At 44.6% G+C, this 25,837-nt stretch overlaps 1 protein-coding gene across 1 annotated transcript in view; it reads right to left on the bottom strand.

Annotated features, from left to right (window-relative positions):
* Positions 1 to 25,837, bottom strand: part of abca12 (ATP-binding cassette, sub-family A (ABC1), member 12) — a 94,762-nt gene that overhangs the window by 16,859 nt on the left and 52,066 nt on the right. The window contains 23 exon segments of the mRNA XM_039006272.1: positions 616 to 731; positions 1,070 to 1,247; positions 3,355 to 3,409; positions 4,605 to 4,713; positions 5,440 to 5,527; positions 6,126 to 6,253; positions 6,356 to 6,449; positions 8,168 to 8,257; positions 19,082 to 19,328; positions 19,688 to 19,832; positions 20,003 to 20,239; positions 20,472 to 20,629; positions 21,193 to 21,389; positions 21,642 to 21,860; positions 22,114 to 22,297; positions 22,414 to 22,426; positions 22,477 to 22,616; positions 22,901 to 23,035; positions 23,266 to 23,335; positions 23,491 to 23,644; positions 23,767 to 23,942; positions 24,156 to 24,270; positions 25,164 to 25,242. Coding sequence (XP_038862200.1) covers positions 616 to 731; positions 1,070 to 1,247; positions 3,355 to 3,409; positions 4,605 to 4,713; positions 5,440 to 5,527; positions 6,126 to 6,253; positions 6,356 to 6,449; positions 8,168 to 8,257; positions 19,082 to 19,328; positions 19,688 to 19,832; positions 20,003 to 20,239; positions 20,472 to 20,629; positions 21,193 to 21,389; positions 21,642 to 21,860; positions 22,114 to 22,297; positions 22,414 to 22,426; positions 22,477 to 22,616; positions 22,901 to 23,035; positions 23,266 to 23,335; positions 23,491 to 23,644; positions 23,767 to 23,942; positions 24,156 to 24,270; positions 25,164 to 25,242 — 3,127 coding nt within the window.

A 25,837-nucleotide genomic window follows, 5' to 3' on the forward strand; every position in this document is an offset into this window, starting at 1 on the left:
TCTCAATTAGAGGCAGGTGTTTGGCGTTTCCTCTAATTGAGAGTCATATTTGTTTCACAGTGTTCGTTGTGGGTGGTTGTCTCCTGTGTCAGTGTTTGTTGCACCATACGGGACTGTTCGGTTTGTTTGTACATCGTTCTTTTTGTGTAGTCTATTTTCCCTGTTCGTGCGTTCTTCGTGTTATATGTAAGTTCGTATAGTTCAGGTCTGTCTACGTTTTCGTTTCGTTATTTTGTTAATTATTCAAGTGTTTTCGTTTCGTGTTTATTCCGTCTTGTTTAATTAAAATATGTCATTTCACAACGCTGCGCCTTGGTTCAATCACTACTCCTCCTCTTCGGTTGAAGAGGAGGAGGAACACCGTTACATACTGTGTATATGGTACTCAAGGAAAGGAAGGTGTGATCTTCCTTGAGTGTGTGTGTGCAGTCACTATGGTGATACCCACTCACCCAAAGTGTGTGTGTGTGTGTGTGTGTGTGTGTGTGTGTGCGTGTGTGTGCGTGTGTGTGTGTGTCTGTCCATCTGAGTGTGTGTGTGTATGTGTGTGTGTGTGTGTGTGTGCCTGCATGTGTTTGTCCGTCTATCTGTGTGTGTGTGTGTGTGTGTACTTACCCAAACATGACCAGCAGCAGACTCACAGCAGCGAGGTTCTGCCTGTCAGTAAAGGCTGGGAGCTGAAAGGCTGCTATCGTGGCAATTGAGAGAGCGACTGGGACCATGTATAAGGCCTGGAGAAACAGGAACGCTTAACACACCGTAGTACACTGGTCGCTTAAATACATCACATACATCAAACTGTAGAATCAATGGCAACTGCCTCTTTCAATAGTGGAAATCAATCAAGTTCATACCAGTCATATTCATTTAACAGCTAAACATCATATTCTTGTAGTCTACAATCCCAAAACAAATAAAGAAAAGGTGTGGGCCATAATTGACTGTATGAAGGAAGTGCAGGATGAGCAACATCAAGAATCTCCTGGCTAGCATTTTTGGACAATGCAGCAATGCTAGTGGAAATGTATTGTATCAGTTAGCCGTGCATGATGTGTTGACATAGTCCTACCATGTCATAGAAGAAGTTGATAGTCCAGTAGAAGGGTTCTCCAATCCCAGAGATGTGCTGCAGTGTCTTGGAGCCGCTGTGGTGCTCCTGGACCTCGTAGATCGCGAAGCTAGCCGTCATAATGGAGTAGCCAGTCAGGGCACACACAGCCACCAGGATATGGACCAGACCTTGCACTCTGGGGAGACGGAGAGAGGGAGAAAGAGAAGAGAAAAAGAGAGAGGTCACTAAGCTGGGGGATCACACAGCCAAGTGTCCTCTTATAGCCAGAAGATTAGCATTTGATTGATTGATTGATTGATTTATCACCAGAGCCAAGTGTCCTATGTTTATTAGTCCTCCTATGAACTGTCCTGCCCTTATTTTACAGGCCTGAAAACATTGTTAGTAGGTTTCCATGCCAGCTGAGCCAGTAATTCATTTGAAGGGTTCATTGGAGAAACTCACAACAAACAGGATTTCATTAATAATAAATGGTCTCTCGCTAAGAGAGATGTTCCAACTCCAGCAGTGACAAGATAATAGCCACGAAGAAGAAATTACTGTTTTACCAACACCACCTGCCAGAGCTCTCCTACAATTTATGAATCGAACCAGCTGCTTCCTGCTATTGAGACGTCTATGTGATAAAGATATTTTAAGAGGCATTGTTGAGAAGCGTCATGGTTGTCAGATTCATAGCAACTGGCTGGAGCTCTTTAAGATATTACCTACTGTGTCGTTGTCTTTGATGCCTCCCCATTCAAATTCACTCAGCTAGATTCATGCCTCCCCTTTACTTCTTTTGTTTTTGATCGAGCTACCCTACATGATTGGTGTTCTGCCTCCCTCTTCATTTCATTTGGCTAGGCTGCAGGAGGCAGGAGGACCACAGACAGAGGACCATGGACAAAGAGAATATGTTGGACGAGGATAGCTGAAAAATGAAAGAGAATCACTGGCAGAGGAACAAAGAGACAGGCTGTAGTGTGTCCTGTAACCAGAAGCAAAGACAGTCTTATTATCAGTATGGCCATACCGAACCCCACTAAGGCAGATGCATGAACACCATAGTGAGGACGAGACATCATTTGGGGTCATCTTAAACACGAGTTAGGCCAAAAATTATATTCGACACCACAAATTTTAGCTAGTGATTTTTGATTTCTCATCTGAAGGAAACGTTAAGATTGAAGTTAAAAGAAATACAGCAGTTGAGACTCCTCAACAGATCTTTGATACTAATGAATGTCTTAAGGGAACCCCTTGATCAAAGCAGTGACCTTCTCCCTCAGAACAAAATGACAGGCTTTGGGCTAAAATTGGACCAGTGTGTGTGTGTTTAGTCGGGGGGACTGCCACACTGTATAGCCTAGTCAATTAGGTCAATTAGTAACTGTAGACAACAAATATCAGCTATTGAATGATTTTTCATCTGATGGAAGAGCAAAAGTTAAGAGGTCACAAAACTTCAAGAGATCTTTGATAATGATGATGAAAGTATTGGGGAACATCTGTCTGAAAGCAGGGTTCTGTCCTCTGCTCTGTCAATTCCTCTTAGTCTGAAAAAAACAAAGCTAACCCAGGTTGTGGGTGGGGAAATACTGTCGCGATGCATAGCCTACGACTGAGAAGAGCAATCCCAGGTCACTAAAATAGCCTGCAGTCAGTGTTAAAAACAGCCACGGTCGGAGAAGTGGGATGCTCTGTGAATTACTCAACCTCTGCACCACCCTGAATAGTAAACACACATAGTCGTAGTCCCAAATTGCACCCTATTCCCTACAAAGTGCAATATTTTTGACCAGAGCCCTATGGACCCTTTTCAAAAGTATTGTACTATATAGGGAATAGGGTGCCATTTTGCACACATACACATTATATTGGGCCTGCTGTCTGTCCCTAATCAATAATGCCAGCTCAGGAAAATCCATTTATCAAATCAGATATGGGTAAATACAGCAGGTCAGATTACATTAGGACTTTAATTTAAATGTCAGAGTTAGTCTCCATATAATCCTTGTTATCTCAGTCTAGCACTAGACTGGTTTCCTTTTGGAGATATCAACACAGGTTAATGATAGTAATAAACATTGAAGTATCTTTAGGTATGTCAGGCAGACACCGGATCATCAGGCTTTGGCTCGCCAACCAATATTGAAACAATCTCACGAGGACCAATGAAAGACGTGGTAACTCCGTTTAGCGACAAGTGACATACTTTGTAGAGTGAACCAAGAGCAAGAAAGAGAAAGAAAGAGAAAGAGAGAGAAGAGGACGAGGGAGTGTGTGTACTGTGTTCTTACATGGCATCTTCTTCTTGTACTTCACCAGGATAGGGATGACTGGACACAGAGATGGCTGTATAGACACAAAAACAGACAATCAATTTAGCCACATTCATAAGATAAAACCATGACACTGCACAGATATACTGAACCAAGGATAAAACAAAAGAGTCAGCCAGAGTAGCGCTAGACACAATCCCTAGATTTCTCCTCCCTCTCCCTCCTCCTCCTTCCTCTCCTTCCTCCTCCCTCTCCTTCCTCTCCTTCCTCCTCCTTGGCCTGTGTGAGTCTACAGGTTACATTTGAATGATTGCATTCCTTCCTCCCCTCCTCCTCTACCCTCCCCTCGGCTCGCTTATTGACTGGGCAGACAGTACATTTCAGGTGGTGCTGAAATAAGGTTGAAACGCCAGTCTGCCTGCCTCAGTCCCTGAGTACACCTCTCAACACTCCCTGATTGCTATTCAGCCTGCATAGTGATTGTAGACTGAGGAGAACACACTACTGCCCCCTGGCTCTAAACATTGGAACTGACCTTACTATGACCCAACTGTGAACACTTTCGTGCATGGATTTAACAATGGTGGAAACCCTTCAGCCAACGTTTACACAATCCACTGCTTTTAAATCTATGGCAGGAAGTGTGCAAATGCATACTTCTGGAAAAGGGTGCCAAATTGAGCCTTTCAGCCTATAGGATCCAAAAGGGGTCTCTCTCTGAAAACTATTTTCAGAGGGTGTGTGTACGTTTGTGTGTGTGCGTTTTATTATTATTCTTTTATTTAACCTTTATATAACGAGGCAAGTCAGTTAATAACAAATTCTTATTTACAATGACGGCCTACACCGACCAAACCGGGACGATGCTGGGCCAATTGTGCGCCGCCCTATGGGACTCTCAATCACGGCCGGTTGTGATACAGCCTGGATGTGTGTGTGTGCCTAAATCCCTTTCAGCAGATTAGCTTGGTTTTAAAACTTGGCTCTGATACATACAATTGGATTTGAAAGTGAAAGTGATTCCAGGTAGTGTGGCTGATCAGTGTGAACCCCCTGAGAAGCTAGCTTCAACACACCAAGTTTTTAATACTGTTTATCAAATTACAATTGTTATGCTATCCCTAGAGCTGGTGCATCACAATTATTCAAGGTGCATTTCCAAGCTCTGATTTGATGAATTAGCGGCGCGTGAAACAGGCTCCTGGTGTCTTTAGAGATAAAGTTGCTGTTGTTTTCTTTCACAAAAATAGACTTCTTGCGCTGCTCACCATAATTCTGTGGGTCCTTGCCGGCTGGAAGGCTGGTACGTAGGATGAAGTTGTTGAGGCTGTTTAGGTACGCAGGCATGGTATGGTGACCCTCAGGGTTGTACCAGACCTAGAAGACAAGAAAACACACACACACACACACACGCGCACATGCATACACACACACACACACACACACACACACACACACACACACACACACAAAAGTTCAAGTTCAAGTAGAACTTAAAGTTTGAAGACACACACATTCATGAATATCTCAGGATTGCAGCACATGCTTCTCAACATTTCTACTTCTAATTCTCTTATCTCTAATAATACACTTATCTTGAGGAGGTGTCTAAGTCTAAATCGCTAGCATCATTATCCCTCAGGGGCCATTTCAGATTCAGCCAAAAACATAATTGCTGCGAGTAGCTGCGATTAACAATGTTAACGACGACATTGATGGTGTAATAATCCCGTTCCATCTTGGTACAGTGCTTAGTGCTTCTGTATCATAACGGCTCCAATTAGGAAATCATGGCTAATTTAACCACTATACATCACAACAAGATAGCCTGGTTCTAGATCTGTATGTGCTGTATAGCCAACTGCTACAGTCATTATCAAGCCAAGCAAGACAGCACAAACAGATCTGGGACCAGGCTACCAACAAGAGATATACTAGGACAGAAGAGCAGTTAAGACTGTTGTTTTCTTGGTGGGGGTAAGGACACAGGGTTTTTTATTCTGTACATAACAGCAGGAGGCTGATATAGGTACAGAAGGGCAGTTACACTATAGTAACCCATAAACATATATATTCATACATATTCAGTATGTATATAGTTACCTTGGAGAGGGTTCGGTTTGCGGGCACCTCCAAGAGATCCATCAGGAGACTAGTTGGGAGTGCCCCCCCGAAATCAAAGCCGCCATACCTATGATGATTTGTTCATATATATAATTGATTATTATTTACATAATGTACACGTTTGCACACACACACACACACACACACACACACACACACACACACACACACACACACACACACACACACACACACACACACACACACACACGGCAGAGCTACACCACGTGTTTAGATACATGCACCACTTAGTAAAGCTGGATAATAAAGAATATGGAAAGAGGACAGTGGGGAGAGAGAGAAATCATAGCCTCCGTACCTATGATAAATTGTTCATATAGGTATCGGTTATTCATTAGTAATAAGTCATTACCCAATGTTATTGTCTTTTTAACTCCGTGATCAAGGCATGAGACTCATTCCTGAATAAGACCAATAAAGTGAACTGAACATAACTGAGCTGGAAGAAGACGCATAGTTCAGGATATCCGATTCCCCAGTTCCATTCATTTACTATCCAGCCAGTGATCCTTTACATTTCATGTCATTGAAAACAGTTTTTTCCTATGATTTGTTATGATAGAGAAAGAGGGATATACAGTATAGAGCATATCTAGAAACAGACACATTAGTGTATGCAGGTTGCATTGAAACATACTGTTTACCTGTTCCTGATGTAGTTGTTGGCTGTAGCCAGGAGATAGTTTTCAACGTTGATGCCAGTCAGGTTATAGACGATCTGGGAGGAGGGGTTCATCTTATGGGGAGGCTGGTATTGGTTATACTGACACACCTGATTGGAGGAGCAGAAAGGAGAGTAGAGTGGGTGTAGGACACACACACAGAACATCTGCTAATTTTTTACTGGTATGTCCTTTAATGAACTCTAACCCACCTGTTGATATTTGTTGCATTTGCAGGACTCAAACGGCACTGAACTGTCTCCTTTAGTTTCCCAGCTGGCAGACTTGGTGCTTCTGGTGCAGAACCTTCAAAAAGACAAAAGACATTCACAAGGTAAACCACAGGCCCGTTTTAAATGGTAAGATGACTACAATGCATACATGTACTGATTCACAATGACACTAGCTAACCCACTCCACTTACACTTGTACATACACTCACACACATGCATAAACACCACCACAGTAACACACCAATACCAGTGTTCCATTCATATGGACAGTAAATCAGTATTTATTCTCGAGGTATAAACAGGCATGACATCACAGAGTGGTGGAGAGATATAATCAGTAGTCAGGAAGTGCCATGGCACTCAGCGCTCTTCAGTGATTGTCCACAGGGCATCTCTATCTCGCACACACACACACACACACACACACACACACACACACACGCCCTGCTGCCTAGCTGCACGTCTAGCTAAATGTCTTTTTTTTTGGCTGACAATTTTATAGTGCCTCTGAGGTCTGGTTCATGAGTGCCAACATTGATTTGAGTGCCTGCGAGGGGAAATCTATCCTATAAACACAGAGTGTTTATGGAATACCAATGATTCCTCAAACACATGCACGTTCAGACACACACGCACCCACACACCAGTGGAGGCTCCCCAGAGGAGGAAGGGGAGGACCATCCTCCTCAGTGAATTTCGGAATTAAAAAAAAAAACATTAAAAAAGTTATCCTTTTTAGATAAAACTATACTAAATATAATCACGTCACCAAATAATTGATTAACACACTGTTTTGCAATGAAGGTCTACAGTAGCCTCACAGCACTCTGTAGAGTAGCACCGTGGTGTAGCCAGAGGACAGCAAGCTTTCATCCTCCTCTGGGTTCATTGACTTCAGTACAAAACCTTGGAGGCTCATGGTTCACACCCCCTTCTATAGACGTACAAGTAATTATGACAATTTCCAGTGGAGGTCCTCCAACCTATCAGAGCTCTTGCAGCATGAACTGACATGTTGTCCACCCAATCAAAGATTCAGAGAATGACTCTCGTACTGAAAGTTAAAGCTACAGCTAGCTAACTGCTGGACTAATGATTACACCCTATATCAGCTAGATGCAGGCAAGGCAGTATGCAAGGCAGTATTGTGCAAGGCAGTATTGAATGTGTCACTGTCTGTCCATGTGTCACTGTCTGTCACCTCAAATTTTTATCTCGACCTGTGTACACCTACGTTGTAAACTTTAATTCATTGGCTAGGTTGTAGCAACCTCATGATGGGTATAGGGAAAATTAGAGTATCACATAGTAGCCTAAACCTATCGATGTTATATTGAGCTGGGTGAATGGAATATGAATGACAGTCATCCAATATGCTGTAATAGAAATAAGGCCATGCTCATGAAAAAAGAAAAACCTCCTCCCTCATCTTAAACGGCACTGACCGCCACTGACCCACACACTCGCGCATGTCCAAATACACGCACACATACATACACACACAGACGGCAAAGCAGAGCTGCTCCAGGCGTTTAGAGACATGCACCATGTATTAATGCTGAAGAGTACAGAGTATGGCGAGAGGATAGTGGAGAGTGGGAGAAGTGGAACAAAGACAGATACTAAAAGGGAAAAGATTGACAATGGCATATGAAGGAAAATAGGGGAAGAGAATTCGGAAGTGCTAGATATAGACAAAGTAGGAGAAGATGTGGTGGAGAGAAAGTAGCCAGACAAGTAAGAGATCTATCTTCAACACAGTGATTATGTAGAAGTTGGTCAGGTACATACGGTTTATCAGGGCTGTTCAGACACCCATTATCCATCCCAGGGAATGACATCATAGAGTTGACCAGGTTGCTGGAGTTTGGATTCTGGTTGCTGTTGACGACGTAAAAACAAAAAGTTTCAGGACAAACTTATAACAGAACGCAACATTATGTCTCGTCTAATACTTTCTAGTTAGCCTGGTCCCAGATCTGTTTGTGCTGTCTAGTTTGCCAAGTCCTATGATCATTGTCATGCCATGTTTTCGAAATGTGTCATGCCACTGACCATGACAGATGGTTATACAGCACAAACAGATCTGGGACCAGGCTATACTTTCAAGTGACTTTGAGCAAATCCTTCAGTACAGTATTAGTAAATGATCCAATTAGGACAGTGGTTTGGACGGTAATATGAGCCCAACATCAAAAAAGGCTAATTCAATCTCATTTAACCGTCAACCAAGGACAGTGAGAGGGCACACAGTGTTTGATGTGTTCCTACCTCAGCATATCCTCTCCTTTATATCTCTCTATCTCTCCTCTCCTCTCTACCTTCCCTCAGATCAAAGAACTGCTCTTCACAATCAAGACTTCGTCATTTCGACTCTCTCCTTCCTTCTCTCTATACTTTCATCTCACACCTCAGATCACATCATCATAATCATCTCTCTCTCAACATCTCACTCCCTCTATCTCTAAATCTCACTCACTCTCTCTACCTCTCACTGCCTCCCCCCTCTACCATTTATCTGAGTCACCCTTCAAGAAACTTCTACGCTCTTACCCAAAAAACCTAACTTACAACCTGAAAATGAGAAAGATGGCACAGCAATAGACAAACAGTGACTGGACGGGACTGATCTGGGACTGTACAGTACATTCTGAAAGTATTCAGACCCCTTCATTTGTTCCACATTTTGTTACATTACAGCCTTATTCTAAAAATGTATTTTTTCCCCCTCATCAATTTATACACAATACCCCATAATGACAAAGCAAAACATTTTTTTTTGCAAATTAAAAAAAACAAAAAATGGAAATATTACATTTACAGAAGTATTCAGATCCTCTACTCAGTACTTTGTTGAAGATGCAGTGAATACAGCCTCGAGTATTCTTGGGTATAACGCTACAAGCTTGGCACACCTGTATTTAGGGAGTTTCTCCCATTCTTCTCGGCAGATCCTCTCAAGCACTGTCAGGTTGGATGGGGAGCGTCACTGCACCAGTGATGCCAATTTAGCAATTTTGTTGCTAGATTTAGCAACTTTTCAGAGTACCCTAGCAACTTTTTTTTCAAACAGCACCTAGCAACAAATTTTGCTATTTTTTAAAATGTATTTGGAACTTTTAGCAACTTTTGAAAAGTGACTCAAACGCTAAAATGCATTTTCCCTCTAAATGACACACAACCGATTTTCTCTGTCACACACTTACATGCTGACCAGACTGGACACGTCGCGTGCGCGAGCGTCGCAAAATAAATTTAGAAACCCATGTTATTCAAATATTGCACCCACACTGCTTGCGCGCGCCAACGAGTGTCTGCGACACCAAGGGCTAAAATAGATGTCGTTCCTATTTCTGACGCAGATCGCGCTGCAAGTCCTGCCTCTCCCATCTCCTCATTGGTTTATAGAAGCAGGTACCCACGTGCCATCTCCTCATTGGTTATACCCACGTGGGTGATAGAAAGACGAAAACGGTTTTGCCGGTAGTCGTGGTAATACAATGAAAGTTTAGATGCGATCACCATATAATTTAAACGATGAAAAAGCCTGGAAGGAGGAGAGATGACTAGAAACGATTCGGTTGTCCGTTTTATATGTGGATTAATTGTCAGAGTAGAGGTCCTTGTCCATTTCAGGTAAAATAACAACTCAATGTTTATATCCCAGGACAAATTAGCTAGCAACAGCAAGCTAGCTAAACAGGACAAATTAACGTTAGCTAGCAAGTGCAAGCTAACTAGCTAAAATACCATACATGTTTAATGCTTTTCGACCTGTCCCCAAATTAATGTCATTGGTTCAGAGTTTGTTTTGATATTTTAACCTGCGTGTCGTGATCGCGTTTGGTGTGGGGGGGCAAAATTAATTTATGCACGATAGCGCACGATGGTGCACGCGCGCAGCCGGTTTGGGCAAGGTGTCAGTCACAACATGCGTGCCTGGCTGCAAAAGTTCATTGCGAGTGACATCAGCAGCAGGCGCTCAGCTCCTGCACAGGCAGTAGCAGGCCAGCAGCAATTTCAGCAAATTGCAAATCATTGTTGGCTGACTGCAGCAGCAGTAGTATGCGTTCGACGAGACAAACCCAATGAATATAGTTGGTCACAAATGTTTGATCTTGAACAGAACTTACAACATCAATCAACATGTCTCAATCAAAATTGTACAGCCAGAAGTACAAAAAAGAGTGGGAGTCTGTACCTGAATTTAAAGGGTGACTGAAGCCAGTAATTGGGGATGATTGACGGGCATACTGTGCGTACTGCAAATCAGGTATGCTTGCAAAAATGTATGACATCAAAAAACATTGTGCTACAGCAAAGCATATAAATAAATCAAAACCGTACAACCCCACAACGCAGTCTACATTACCACAGTTGGTTAAGAAAGTGGATAACTGCAAAAGTGCAGAAGCTACTATGGCAATGGCCATTGCGGAGCATTGTTCGCTGCTAGCATGCGACCATTTAGGTATGGCTTGTATAGCTGCCTTTTCAGATTCTGTGGCAGCAACAAACTTCCAAATGCACCGCACCAAGTGCACAGAACTGATTATGGGAGTACTGGCTCCTTATTTTCTCAAAAGGGAAACATCAGATGTGTGGGGATGAGAAGTTCAGTCTCCTTTTGGATGAGTCCACTGACGTCAGTGTCTCGAAATACCTGTGTGTGGTGATTCGGTATTTCAGTGCTAAAAAAAGAACCGTTGTGTCCACATTTCTCGGGCTGGTTGAATTGGAGGGGGGCGATGCCAGATCAATAGTAAAGGCAGTAGTTGAGTTTCTTGAGAAGTGTAACCTTAAAAAAGAGAATCTTCAGGGTATTGGCACTGATAATGTGTCCGTGATGACTGGGGTGCACAAGATTTTAAAGGAAGAATGTGCATTGCCCAATTTGGTACTCATCCGCTGTATGTGCCATTCTTTACAATTGGCTGTCAGTGCAGCATCCAAAGAAACCATCCCTAGGAGTGTTGAGTACTTAATCAGGGAAACCTACAACTGGTTTTCGATTTCCCCAAAACGGTGCGAGGCGTACAAAGCAGTGTATGCCACCATTAATTGTGGCCAGAAACCCCTGCAGATCACCAAAGTGTGTGCCACACGTTGGCTATTGATTGAGCCTGCGGTAACTCGTATATTTAGCCAGTGGGAAGAACTGAAACTCCACTTTGAGGTGACCAAGGCCAGTGAGCGTTGCTACATGGCAGATGTGCTCCACGCCATGTACATGGACAAGACCAACTATGTCTATCTGACATTCTTCATTCTTGAAATCAATCCTGTCTGACGTACAAGTTGCAGTGAAGTCATTTGAGGGAGAGCAAACAGATCCTGTCAAGCTTTTGGACAATCTGGTACACCTCTTAACATCAATTTGCAGCAGAGTAGTCAACCCGAAGGCAAAAATTGATGTCCTGAAGGATGGTATTGATGGACATCTCAATCCATCACCATACCTTGAGTACCGTTTAGAGAGCACGGTGTACCAACTCAGTCTTGCGCCAGAGGACAAAATGGTCATTCGGAGACAGTGCATCAACTACATTGTTGCTTTAAGCAAGGAGCTGCAAGCAAGGCTCCCAGACAACCTTGAAGCCTTGCGACACATGGCCTTGTTCAGTGTTAAGGAAACGCTAAAGCACAATAAAGGCACCACTGAAATTATTAAAGTAGCTGAGCTACTGGGATACCAGCCCCAAACAATTGATAAAATTGTTTCCCAATGGAGAAACATCCATCTGTTTAGGTGTGTCACGCCCTGACCATAGATTGCTTTGTATGTTTCTATGTTTTGTTTGGTCAGGGTGTGATGTGGGTGGGCATTCTATGTTGTATGTCTAGGTTGTCTATTTCTGTGTTTGGCCTGGTGTGGTTCCCAATCAGAGGCAGCTGTCTATCGTTGTCTCTGATTGTCTATCGTTGATCTGACCTCTGCTCTTGCCGGGCGAATGAGGGCATTGAGCCTAAGGGAGAGGTGCGAGTGGTATGCACCAGATCTCCAGTGCTCCCCCACAGCCCGGTTCAACCTATGCCTGCACTCTGGAGGGTCCGGGCTAAAGTGGTCATCCAGCCTGGAGGAGTGGTGCCAAGGCCACGCACCAGGCTGTCTCTCCGTCTTCTCCCTCCAGGTTTGCCCTCCAGTCCGGAGCCGCCAGAGCCGCCCGTCAGTCAGGAGCCGCCAGAGCCGCCCGTCTGTCCTGAGCCGCCAGAGCCGCTCATCTGTCCTGAGCCGCCAGAGCCACCCGTCTGTCCTTAGCCGCCAGAGCCGCCCGTCTGTCCTGAGCCGCCGGAGCCGCCCGTCTGTCCTGAGCCGCCGGAGCCGCCCGTCTGTCCTGAGCCGCCGGAGCCGCCCGTCTGTCCTGAGCCGCCGGAGCCGCCCGTCTGTCCTGAGCCGCCCGTCTGTCCTGAGCCGCCGGAGCCGCCCGTCTGTCCTGAGCTGCCGGAGTCGCCCTTCACTCCGGCGCTGCCGGAGTCTACCGCCTGTCCGGCGCTGCCGGAGTCTCCCATCTATTCGGGGCCCGCTGAAAGGGTCCCCAGTCCGACGTCGGCGGCGAGGGTCGCCGCTCCAAAGGTACCACTTTAGCGGGCAAAGACTATGGTGGAGTGGGGTCCACGTCCCGCGCCAGAGCCGCCACCATGGACAGATGCCCACCCAGACCCTCCCCTATGGGTTTAGGTTTTGCGGCCGGAGTCCGCACCTTTGGGGGGGGGTACTATCACGCCCTGACCATAGATTATTGCTTTGTATGTTTCTATGTTTTGTTTGGTCAGGGTGTGATGTGGGTGGGCATTCTATGTTGTATGTCTAGGTTGTCTATTTCTGTGTTTGGCCTGGTGTGGTTCCCAATCAGAGGCAGCTGTCTATCGTTGTCTCTGATTGGGAGCCATATTTAGGTAGCCTGTTTTTCATTGTGTGTTGTGGGTGATTGTTTTCTGTCTTAGTATTAGTTTCCAGACGGAACTGTTTCGGTTGTTCTTTTTTTGTTTACTTTGTATTGTAGTGTTCGTCATTTTAATAAACTGAACACTACAATACAAAGTAAACAAAAAAAGAACAACCGAAACAGTTCCACGCTGCACCTTGGTCCTCCTCTCCTTCCACCAACGAAAACCGTTACAAGGTGGGACTCAACTGAAAATACAGTCGAGTTTTGGAGTGAAGTCAATAACTACACGGACTCTTCCGGGTCAAATCCATTTGAAGAACTGTTCAAAGCTGCACTCGCTGCCCTCTCCTTGCCACACTCAAATGCGGAGGTTCAATGGCTGTTCAGCCAAATAATTGTGGTCAAGTCAAAGTTAAGAAATAGAATGTCACTGCACAATCTCGACTCCATACTCCTGGTGCGGTATGGACTGAAGCTGGCTGGTGATACCTGTTACCAGCATAAACTACCAAGTGAAGTTCTGCAGCAGTTTGGCACCACAGCAGCATACAGCTTTAAGGCCACTCCATCCTCTACTGCTGGTTCCAGCTCCGTGACAATGCAGTTGGACAGTGAAGATGAAGAGGATTTCCTTGCCAATCTATGATTCATCATATTTACAGTACGTATGCAAGGAGTGGACTTTCTGGAACTGGTGGAGACACACAGCTGATGGTGGCAGTGTGTACTGCAGTGTGTGTGAGAACAGTGGCAATATCTGGAGGAAACCATTGAGCAGCTAGCCAGCCAAGCAGCACAACAACCTGGAGAGAGATGCCTAGCGCAGACATCATTATTTGAGATAAGTTGCTTGTTCAATAAGATAGCATATATACCTTGTTATTAGCTTGTACCTATAATTGTTGATCAGTTTTGTAGCATGTTAACTAACTACCAATGCACTGCTTAAAACTATAATTGTTAAGAATGTGGAGGTTTACTAGTTAAAAAGAAAATAAATAAAATGTAATTGTTCAATAATGTGTAATTGCTCAATAATTCAATGTGTTGTGTTTAAAAATAAATATATGTGATCATATAAAATGTGTTGTTTATATTACTTTTACAAATAAAAATATATGATAATAAACAAACAAATCTAAACTAACAAATGTAAAATCATATTTTTCGCCGAGATGGCCAGTCAATTTGAGTAACGTTATTGTGTATTTGTCACGACTTCTACCGAAGTCGATGCCTCTCCTTGTTCGGGCGGTGCTCGGCGATCGACGTCACCGGTCTTCTAGCCATCATTGATCCATGTTTCATTTTCCATTGGTTTTGTCTGGTCTTCTTACACACCTGGTTTCAATCCCATTCATTAATCATTGTGTATTTAACCCTCTGTTTCCCCTCATGTCCTTGTCAGAGATTGTTTATTGTTATGTTCATGTTCTATGGATTGGTGTGCGACGGGTTCTTGTACCCACATTTATTTTATTTTGGATTTTGGAGTTTATGTTTTAAGTTATTAAAATACTCAATTTATACCAAGTTTAATTCTCCTGTGCTTGACTTCCCTGTCACCTACATACACGACGTGACAGTATTCTAAGTAATGACGCAGTTTTACGTTATTAGGTAATGACGTCATCACGCAATGACATCACAACGTCATTTAGCAACTTTAAGCAACAAATCGACCTGCCTCTAGCAACTTCCCCTGAAAAGTAGTTGGCAACACTGCACTGCACTGCACAGCTATTTTGTGAAAGATGCTGCTGAAGAGGATGGCTGGCATTTTACATGCTCCTGAACAGTTGTGCTATTTAAAAAGAAAAATCGTTGTTTGTAACTTATTTTTAAACTTATTTTGTACATAATGTTGCTGCTACCGTCTCTTATGACCGAAAATAACTTCTGGACATCAGAACAGCGATTACTCACCACAAACTGGAAGGAGCTTTTTCGTTTAAAGAGTCCGATGAGAAGGATATACTGCTCTCCTGGGAACAGGCCCAGATCCCAGTCATTTGCATGAAGAAAAGACGGAGGAAAAGAGGACGCAGATTGGGCTTCTGAGAATCAGCCGGCGAGCGAATAAACTCCCACTGCCTTCCGTTCTACTTGCTAACATGCAATCATTGGAAAATTAAATTGATGACCTACGATTACGATTATTTTTACCAACGGAACACTAAGAACTGTAACATCTTAAGTTTCACTGAGTCGTGGCTGAACGACTCAGCCACGACTCACAGATAATATAGAGCTGGCGGGATTATCCATGCACCGGCAGAACAGAGAAGCTACATCTGGTAAGATGAGGGGTGGGTGTGTGTGTGTATTTGTCAATAACAGCTGGTGCGCGATGTCTAATATTAAAGAAGCCTCGATGTATTGCTCGCCTGAGGTAGAGTACCTTATGATCAGCTGGAGACCACACTATCTACCAAGAGAGTTCTCATCTATATTATTCGTAGCCGTCTATTTATCACCACAGACCGATGCTGGCACTAAGACCGCACTCAACCAACTCTATAAGGCCATAAGCAAACAAGAAAATGCTCATCCAGAAGCGGCGCTCCTAGTGGCCGGGGACTTTAATGCAGGCAAACTTAAATCAGTTTTACCAAATTTTTACCAGCATGTCACATGTGCAACCAGGGGAAAAGAAATTCGAGACCACCTTTACTCCACACACAGAGATGCATACAAAGCTCTACCCGCCCTCCATTTGGCAAATATGACCATAATTCTATCCTCCTGATTCCTACTTACAGGCAAATACTCAAGCTGGAAGTACCAGTGACTCGCTCAATACGGAAGTGGTAAGATGACGCGGATGCTACGCTACAGGACTGTTTGGCTAGCACAGACTGGAATATGTTCCGGGATTACAGGCATCATCCGCACTGAGCTAAAGGCTAGAGCTGGACACTAATCCGGACGCTTATAAGAAATACCGCTATGCCCTCAGACGAAACATCAAACAAGCAAAGGGTCAATACAGGATTAAGATTGAATCCTACTACGAGCATCAGAGCTCGTCGGATGTGGCAGGGCTTGGAAACTATTACGGACTACAAAGGGAAACCCAGACGCGAGCTGCCCAGTGACACGACCCTACCAGATGAGCTAAATGCCTTTTATGCCCGCTTTTGAGGCAAGCAACACTGAAGCATGCACGAGTGCACCAGCTGTATTGGATGACTGTGTGATAACTCTCTCGGTAGCCGATGTGATCAAGACCTTTAAACAAGTCAACATTCACAAAGCCGCGGGGCCAGATGGATTACCAGGACATGTATTCAAAGCATGCACGGACCAACTGGCAAGTGCCTTCACTGACATTTTCAACCTCTCCCTGAGTCTGTAATACCTATGTTTCAAGCAGACTACCATAGTCCCTGTGCCCAAGAAAGCAAAGGTAACCTGTCTAAATGATTACCGCCCCGTAGCACTCATGTCCGTAGCCATAAAGTGCTTTGAAAAGCTGGTCATGGCTCACAACAGCATCCTCCCGAATACCCTAGACTCACTCCAATTCGCATACCGCCCCAACAGATTCACAGATGACGCAATCTAAATCGCACTCCACACTGCCCTTTCCCACCTGGACGTAAGGAACACCTATGTGAGAATGCTGTTCATTGACTACAGCTCAGGATTCAACTCCATAGTGCCCACGAAGCTCATCACTAAGATAAGGACCCTGGGAATAAACACCTCCCTCTGCAACTAGATCCTGGACATCCTGACGGGCCGCCCCCAGGTGGTAGGCAACAACACATCTGCCACACTGATCCTCAACACTGGGGCCCCTCAGGGGTGTGTACTTAGTCCCCTCCTGTACTCCCTGTTCACCCACGTCTGCGTGGCCAAACACGACTCCAACACTATCATTACGTTTTCTGACGATGCAACAGTGGTAGGCCTGATCACAGACAACGATGAGACAGCCTATAGGGAGGAGGTCAGAGACACTGCTAGGACAACAGCCTCTCTCTCAAAGGGAGCAAGGTAAAAGAGCTGATCGTGGAATACAGGAAAAGGCGGGTCGAACAGACCCCCATTAACATCAACGGGGCTGTAGTGGAGCGGGTCGAGAGCTTCAAGTTCCTTGTTGTCCACATCACCAACAAACAATCATGGTCCAACATACCAAGACAGTCGTGAAGAGGGCACAACAAAACCTTTTCCCCCTCAGGAGACTGAAAAGATTTATCATGGGTCCCCAGATACTCAAAAAGTTCTACAGCTGCACCATTGAGAGCATCCTGACTGGTTCATCACCGCCTGGTATGGCAACTGCTCGGCATCTGACCGTAAGGCACTACAGAGGGTACTGCGCAAGGCCCAGTACATCACTGGGGCCAAGCTTCCTGCCATCCAGGACCTATATAATAGGCGGTGTCAGAGGAAAGCCCATAAAATTGTCAGACTCCAGCTACCCTAGTCATAGACTGTTTTCTCTGCTACCGCACAGCAAGCGGTACCGGAGCACTAAGTCTAGAACCAAGAGGCTCCTTAACAGCTTCTACCTCCAGGCCATAAGACTGCTGAACAATTAATCAAATGGCCACCGGACTATTACATTGACCCCCACCCCCATTTGTTTTGTACACTGCTGCTACTCACTGTTTATTATCTATGCATAGTCACTTCACCCCTACCTACATGTACAAATTACCTCAACTAACCTGTACCCCGGCACACTGACTCGGTACCGGTACGCCCTGTATATAACCTCGTTATTGTTATGTTATTGTGTTACTTTTTATAATTTTTTATTTTATTTTTTATTATTTCATAAATATTTTCTTAACTCTTCTTGAACTGCACAGTTGGTAAGTAAGCATTTCACAGTAAGGTCAAGACTTGTTGTATTCGGCGCATGTGACAAATAAATTTGATTTGATTTTCAGGTCTCTCCAGAGATGTTAGATCGGGTTCAAGTCTGGGCTCTGGCTGGGCCCCTCAAGGACATTCAAATCAAATCTAATATTTGTTGTCACTGATTGGTGATTGGTGGAGTGCCTCAGAGATGGTTGTCCTTCTGGAAGGTTCTCCCATCTCCACATAGGAACTCTGGAGCTATGTCAGAGTGACCATCGGCTTCTTGGTCCCCTCCCTGACCAAGGCCCTTCTCCCCCGATTGCTCAGTTTTGCCGGGCGGCCAGCTCTAGGAAGAGTCGTGGTGGTTCCAAACTTCTTCCATTTAAGTATGATGGAGGCCACTGTATTCTTGGGGACCTTCACTGCTGCAGGAATGTGCCTTTCCAAATCATGTCCAATTAATTGAATTTACCACAGGTGGACTCAAATCAAGTTGTAGAAACATCTCAAGGATGATCAATGGCAACAGGATGCACCTGAGCTCCACTTAGAGTCTCGTAGCCAAGGGTCTGAATACTTATGTAAATAAGGTATTTCTGTATTTACTTTTATATAAATGTTCAAAAAATTCTAAAAACCTGTTATCACTTTGTCATTATGGGGTATTGTGTGTAGATTGATGAGAAAAAAATGTATGTAATCTATTTTCAAATAAGGCTGTAACGTAACAAAATGTGGAAAAAGTGAAGGGGTCTGAATGCTTTCCGAATGCTCTGTATATCAGATGTCTCAAAGAGTGCTGATCTAGGATCAGGTTCACCCAGTTCATTATGATCTAAAACCTTAATCAGCACTTAATCTGCCCCTGATCTCCTATCCCATAATGCAGCAGTGCAGTGTGTCCTGTACCTGACCTGAAGAAGGAGGTCCGAGGTGGTATAGGGTGAGTGTGTTTGTGTGTGTAAGTAAGTAATATGTGTCTATCAGTCTCTCTGACCTGAAGAAGGAGTACTGTGGTCCGAGCTGGTAGAGGGCAGGTGACAGTTCCATCTCTGGGAAGTGTTGCAGGTCACTCTTGATGGAGCCCAGACCCATGGCCAGGATGATGAACACGACAGGTAGAACCACCTGGGAGAAGAGACCCTTCCAGTCCCGTCTGGAGTGGTGAACCCTCTTCATCAACATAGCAGTCACCTGCTGCCAGGTCAGGGCCAGGCCGTGCACCGTAGACGAGCCCGTCAGACCTACAGGACAACAAGGGTTTGTGTTATTAGTAGAATTAGCATCTGTACCAAAGCTGGTGGGATGCTATTACCAGACCAGACTAGGGCCCAACGGGAAAGGGGCATCTAAAATAGCCAAGAGGACAGGAAGAGATTGAGGGAGTTTGTGGAGGCCTGCTGTGCCACTTCGCACAATAAGGTCTAAGTAAGTATGTTTTATTCCTAGGACCAGGAGTTTTTCCTGAGTTTTTCGTTAACGGAATGGGAATAACTGGCCTGTATCAAGGACCCATAGTTCTTCCTCCTGGGTAAGGTACCACTATACTAGCTGGTCAGTCTAGTCTTGGATGTCAAAGAGCAGTGAAGTGGACGTGACTCACTGGCTTTGTCTCCGAAGATGGAGTTGTTCTGGAGGTCCTCTGGTAAGCTGTCTCTGGAGGCAGACAGGTCTGGCATGGATTCAGACACAGAATATGGCTTATCTTCTGCAGGCTCTGTATCATCTTGGGTCAGCTGGAGGAACACCTGCACAGACCACAAAAAACATAAGCGTGTCAATCGGTGTGAACTGTAATTGCATGTCATGTACATTATCTGAGTGTGTATCTCTGTATATGAAGTACACTGTATATGCATGAGTGCTGGTGTACTCTGTGAGTGCACACCACATTGAAAAGCATCTATGTATCTCTAACCTCCTCCAAGGTAGTGTCAGAGATGCCGTAGCAGCCCAGCTGTAGAAGGTCCAGGTTAGAGTCCAGGCTGGAGAGCAGGGAGCGGTAGGCCTCAGCATTGGAGGAGCTGAACGGGGGAAGGGAGTAGACCAGGTCTCCCATCTCAGCCTCCTTCAGACGAGCATCTGGCATGTAGGACTGGATGAATGTCTTGACCTCGACACCGTCAAACCTGGCCTGGGAGTCTGGGGCCTGGACCTAACAAGAGACCAGGGTGAGGAAGAAGAGGAGTGCTCATACAGTATGGCCTACGTCAGGCCATTTTATTTACCATGGTTATTACGTTATTTATTTGACAGGGACAATACACATCAATTAACATTTCTATAAATGTTTTCATCTGTAGTCCCTGTGTTAGTTTTAAAACTTGATATAAGCATGTACAGTAGAAGTATTTTTTTGAATGTCTTATAATAAGGCTCATAAGTACCTTCTTGGTGAGTGTGAGGTTGTATCCCTGGGCCAGCTTATCTTTGAGGTAGAAGGGGGAGCCGCAGCACTTGAGGCCTCCTCTCTCCAGGAAGGCTATACGGTCGCTCAACACCTCTGCTTCGTCCAGGTGGTGGGTAGACAGGATGATGGTACGGTCTGAGAGAAGGTAAAGAGAGAGACACACACACGGACACACACACACAGGCACACACAGCCAAGGATGCAAGGACGCACACACACACCCGAACATACAGATGTATGCATGCACACACACACAACAGGAAAAGAAAAGGACATAGGAACACCAACATACAGACAGAGAAAACCCACACACAGAGACATGTGACAAACAACACAGAGACAAAAAGTATGAGCAATCCCATTCTGAACCTTTTCAGTTTTCCCTTCCCTCCCTGAGCAGCAACTGTCAGTCACATCGACTGAGACAAACCCAATCAAGTAGCAGGCATGTCTGTGTGTGTGTGTTAAATAGCAGATTCCACAGCCACATGACGGATACCGATCCCTCTGCTCCCCCACTACAGATGCTGTGGGATCTCTTTTTCTCCACAGCTACACACACACACACACACACACACACACACAACACACACTATACTGCTATGTGCACTTGAAGAAAATCTATTTTTGCTTCATTAAATGTAGAGAGAGAGAGAGAGAGAAAGAAGGGGTGGGGGTATTTGGGCTGTGAGACTCACCCTTCTTGTGCTTGATGACGATGTCCCAGATGGCACGTCGGGAGCAGGGGTCGACCCCGGTGGTGGGCTCATCCAGGACCACGAGACGAGAGCCCCCGATAAAGGCGATGGAGATGGACAGTTTCCTCTTCATTCCTCCAGACAGTGTCCCCACTCTCTTGTGTCGGTGGGCATACATGCCAGTCTCCTCCAGGATTCTGGGAAAGACAGTAGAAGGAAAAGACGTGTTACTGTATGTGGGAAACGTTAATTTGACTCAGAGCGTTTCAGTCATATTTAGTCACTACAATCTAAAAACAAATCTATCTGCTAAGGCAGTTCATCTTACATGGTTAATATGATGTAATTTAGAGATTTTTGGGGCGGATATGGATGTGATCTTGGTTCAGATTGTACTTTAGGTTGACTTGCTGTTAGACACAACAGCAGTGCGGTACGTGACTACTCACTTGCGGACTTGCGCCTTCAGGTCATTCTGTGACCAGTGTGGTGCCTTGATCTGTCCGTACAGTAGCAGATGCTCCTTGGTGGTCAGGTGGTCAAAGTGGACATCATACTGCATGCACACACCCAGCTCCTGGCGAACGTCATCAATGTTAGTCTCCATGTCCTTCCCATACACCTCAATGGTACCAGAGGAGGGGGCGAACAAACCGGTGAGCAGAGACCTGGAAACAGAGACAATAATACATCACATAAACTCATGTTTTTCAATAGAGAAGACATTGTGAAAAAGCAATTAATAAATATATTCAGCAGGCCTAAATCCCTAACCCCAATGACATATTACAATGTGCCTAATAGCGGGTATTATAGGCTATTGTATAAACCAGTATATAAGCTATTATAAACTAGTGTGCCTAATAGATTATATCTGATTAAAGAGAAGTAGAGAACAGATAGATTATTGTCAGAACTCACATGGTAGTGGTCTTGCCAGCTCCGTTGTGTCCCAGCAGTGCAGTGACTTGTCCCTCGTAGAATTTGACATTGAGGTTCTCTATGGCTGCTCTGTTCCCATAGGTCTTAGTCAGTCCATGGAGAGCCACGCCCACAGGAAGACCTGTGATCTCCTCTTTCATATGAAAGGGGAAGCCACCCTCAACTGAGAGAGAGAGAGAGGAGGATGGAGGGAGGCAGGGAGCAGGGGGACAGAGAGAGAGAGAGATCAAAACATATTACAACACAGTCACATCTCTTGATCTGTTAACTGCAGCAAGCTGCTTTAGGAAGGCTGTTGTGTTGCAGTACTGTACCTTTGCTGTCCTTCTCATTGGGAAAGACAGAGACGTTATTCTTCATGATGTTGGAGAAGAGCAGTCCCCTGTTGACATTCTCAGGGCCCTTGCTGCAGCAGCAGAAGAGACCAGTCCAGAATGAGGGCATCACAGGGAAGTACCAGGGTTTAGCAATGCCATACTTTCCTGATGGGCACAAAGTATATGATCAATAGAGGAAAAGCAATACATCATTTGCCATAGGGTTGGGGTCAATTCCATTTCAATTCAGTCAATTTAGGAAGTGAACTGACATGCCATGCAATTCCTCATTGCAGTGGGTTACATTGGCAATTGGAATTTCATTTAACTTCCTGAATTGACTGAATGGAAATGGAATTGACCAACTGTTGAACAGTATTTGACTCTGTCTCCAGTCTAGTCTGGCTTGCTGTGTGTTTTTATTACTTGACGCTGTGTTGTGTGATTACCCGGGAAGACTATGCGAATGTAGGCTCCAATGATGAAGTAGCAAACTGAGTCGATGAGGAGAAGCCAACATAGCCAGCCGAAAGATGACGTGTCACCGGCCATGGGTGAGATATATTGGTTGCTCCACTGGATCCCTAGAGAAAGTAGAAAGTAGGAACATAAAAAGGTTTCAGTTAATTTGTTAGATCGCTCTCTATCTTCGTGGCTAGTATAGAGGCTGCTTTCTCCTCATGAGTTTTTTTTAAGCACCTTTGATGGCTTTGTGACACACACACACACCCCACACATTTACGAGCGTACGCATGCACGCACGTACACACACACACACGCAGACACAGACAGCCATCTTCCCAGCATGTCGTACCTTCTCCCTGGCTCTCATAGCGAGAGATGTATTGACTGGCGTAGCTGAAACAGGTGGGGGCTAACAAACTCTGAGGGAAACAAGAGGCACGGATAAGGCATAACAAAGGGACATCAATAAAAAAATGTCTGTATCAACCCCTCTATCTCTCTCTGTTACTCTCCCTTTTCCTCTCTGTTTCTAGATCTCTCTCTTTCTCCCTCTCCTTCCCTCCCTTCTCCTCACCAGGGCGCTCTTGGTGGAGAACGATAGCGAGCTCTCTAGTGACATCACTACGATGAATGGGAAGAAGCTGATGACGTAGATGAGGGCGCCGCTCAACCCAGCGATGTTGGTCTTGTCAAAGAATGAGCTCACCAGGAAACTGATGGCCAGGATGCTGTAAAATATAAGAGAGGAGAATACTATGTCACATTTTTCAATAGAAATTTAAAAATGCCCATTCACATACTGACATACACACACACACCCAGGTTACCCTGCCACCCTGAGGTAGCCTACCTGAGTCCGTAGTCACTGAGGTAGAGGAAGAGCAGGAAGCCGTCACTGTGGGGCAGGACGCGCCCAGCCTTCAGGATGATGGTGAGGATGATTATGGTAATGATAAGGAAGCATGCACTCTCTATGAACCAGGCGAAGAAGTGACTGATGGGATTGACCCCCATCATCTTCATGTACTGTGGAGGTCAAAAGGGAGGGGTTAGGAAATCAAACAATCAGAACTCATGACTCAAATACAGTATTTAGAATTTAATGAATGAATAGAATAATTAATGAATACATTTTAATGTCTTGCCACCCTTGTGATTTGCAAAATATGTGTTTGTTTGAAAGAGACATCTACAGGAAATGACATAATTGCCAGGGGAGATGGTTGGCGGCTACTATACCTCATGAAGTCTGAGCTCTCTCTCATGAACCAGCTTCTTCACAAAGTTGGCGATGAACAGAACCCAGGCAATCATCAAGACCAGAGGGAATGCAAATGCGATGCTGTTCAGGTACCTTAGGAAGAGACATGACAGCTGTCAATCAATCAATCAATCAATCAATCTCACAGCCTAGCTATCAGCACTGGGACTGAGAAAGAAAAACAACATTTTCACTCACTTGCTAAAAATATGTATTGCATAGTCATGCCTACACACACTCATACAATCACTCTCAGATGAACACATCATGATGAGCATGTATATAACACACACACAAACAAAAACAGTGCCCTAGAAAAAACAATAACAACGACAATGTCCTAACCTCATGTAATTCACTCAGCTTTTTTCCATAATCAGAGAGGGTATACCCTGATACATGGACCTTGTCAATGTTTATTATAATACAAGTAATATTTCAAAGTGATCGTATCGGGAATAATGTGTTGTTCCCTAATAAATCAATGCACCAGAGCTGCAGGGATCACCATGTGTGCGTCCCAAATGGCACCCTATTTCCTTTATAGTACACTACTTTTAACCAGGGCCCATAGGTCCATTGAGTCAAAATTAGTGCACTATATAGGGAATAGGGTGCCATTTGAGGCGCAGTTATATCTCACACATGAATGGGAGGCAGCCAGGCACAGAGAGCAGCTACGCTGCGTTTGCGAGATGAGATATCCATGTTGGCTTCAGAAGCACTCTCAGTAAGATGTAAACATAGACATTATGCTCAGCCATGATTTATGGCGAAGCGTGTACTGTATTGATGCAGGGGACATAGCTAGTAGTTTATGTGTAACTGATCGGAGGCTGGATGAGAGCGTTTTTTATTGTGGGTCTGCTCATCAACAGGAGGGGAGATAATGTGTGTGTGTGCATATGCATGCCTGTGTGTCTGTGTATTTGTGTGTGTGTGTGCCTGCATTCATGTGTGCATGTGTGTGTGTTGGGCCTACTCACTCGTCCTTGAGGAAGCAGGGGTAAGGGAAGGCCTGTAGCTGGACGGCTGGCTCAGTGACCTGCTGTCCTGTCTGGGTCTCTGAGAGATGATGAGAGAGACAGTAAAACATAACACATCATCACATAACACATCATCACATAACACATCATCACATAACACATCCTCACATAACACATCCTCACATAACACATCCTCACATAACACATCATCACATAACACATCATCACATAACACATCCTCACATAACACATCATCACATAACACATCCTCACATAACACATCCTCACATAACACATAACACATCATCACATAACACATCATCACATAACACATCATCACATAACACAGAACACTGTTTTTCCTCTTTTCTTAACAGCACTGATTTAGCTGACAGCTGCTTTTTTCAGGAATGTTTTTACTATGACTATGATATGGGTTGTGTCTTACCTACCTTACCTACCCTTTGAAACCCTTAAAAAAAGTGTTCCAAAAGCGTTCTTTGGCTGTCCCCATAGGACTCTTTTTAGTTCCAGATAGAACAATTTTTTGGTTCCCTGTAGAACCCTTTTGAGTTCCATGTAAAACCTTCTGTGGAAAGGGTTCTACAGTACATGGAACTCAAAAGGGTTCTACCGGGAACCAAAACGGTTCTACCTAGAACCAAAAAGCGTTC

This window comes from Salvelinus namaycush, chromosome 13 (genome assembly GCF_016432855.1).
Source record: "Salvelinus namaycush isolate Seneca chromosome 13, SaNama_1.0, whole genome shotgun sequence".
NCBI lineage: Eukaryota > Metazoa > Chordata > Actinopteri > Salmoniformes > Salmonidae > Salvelinus > Salvelinus namaycush.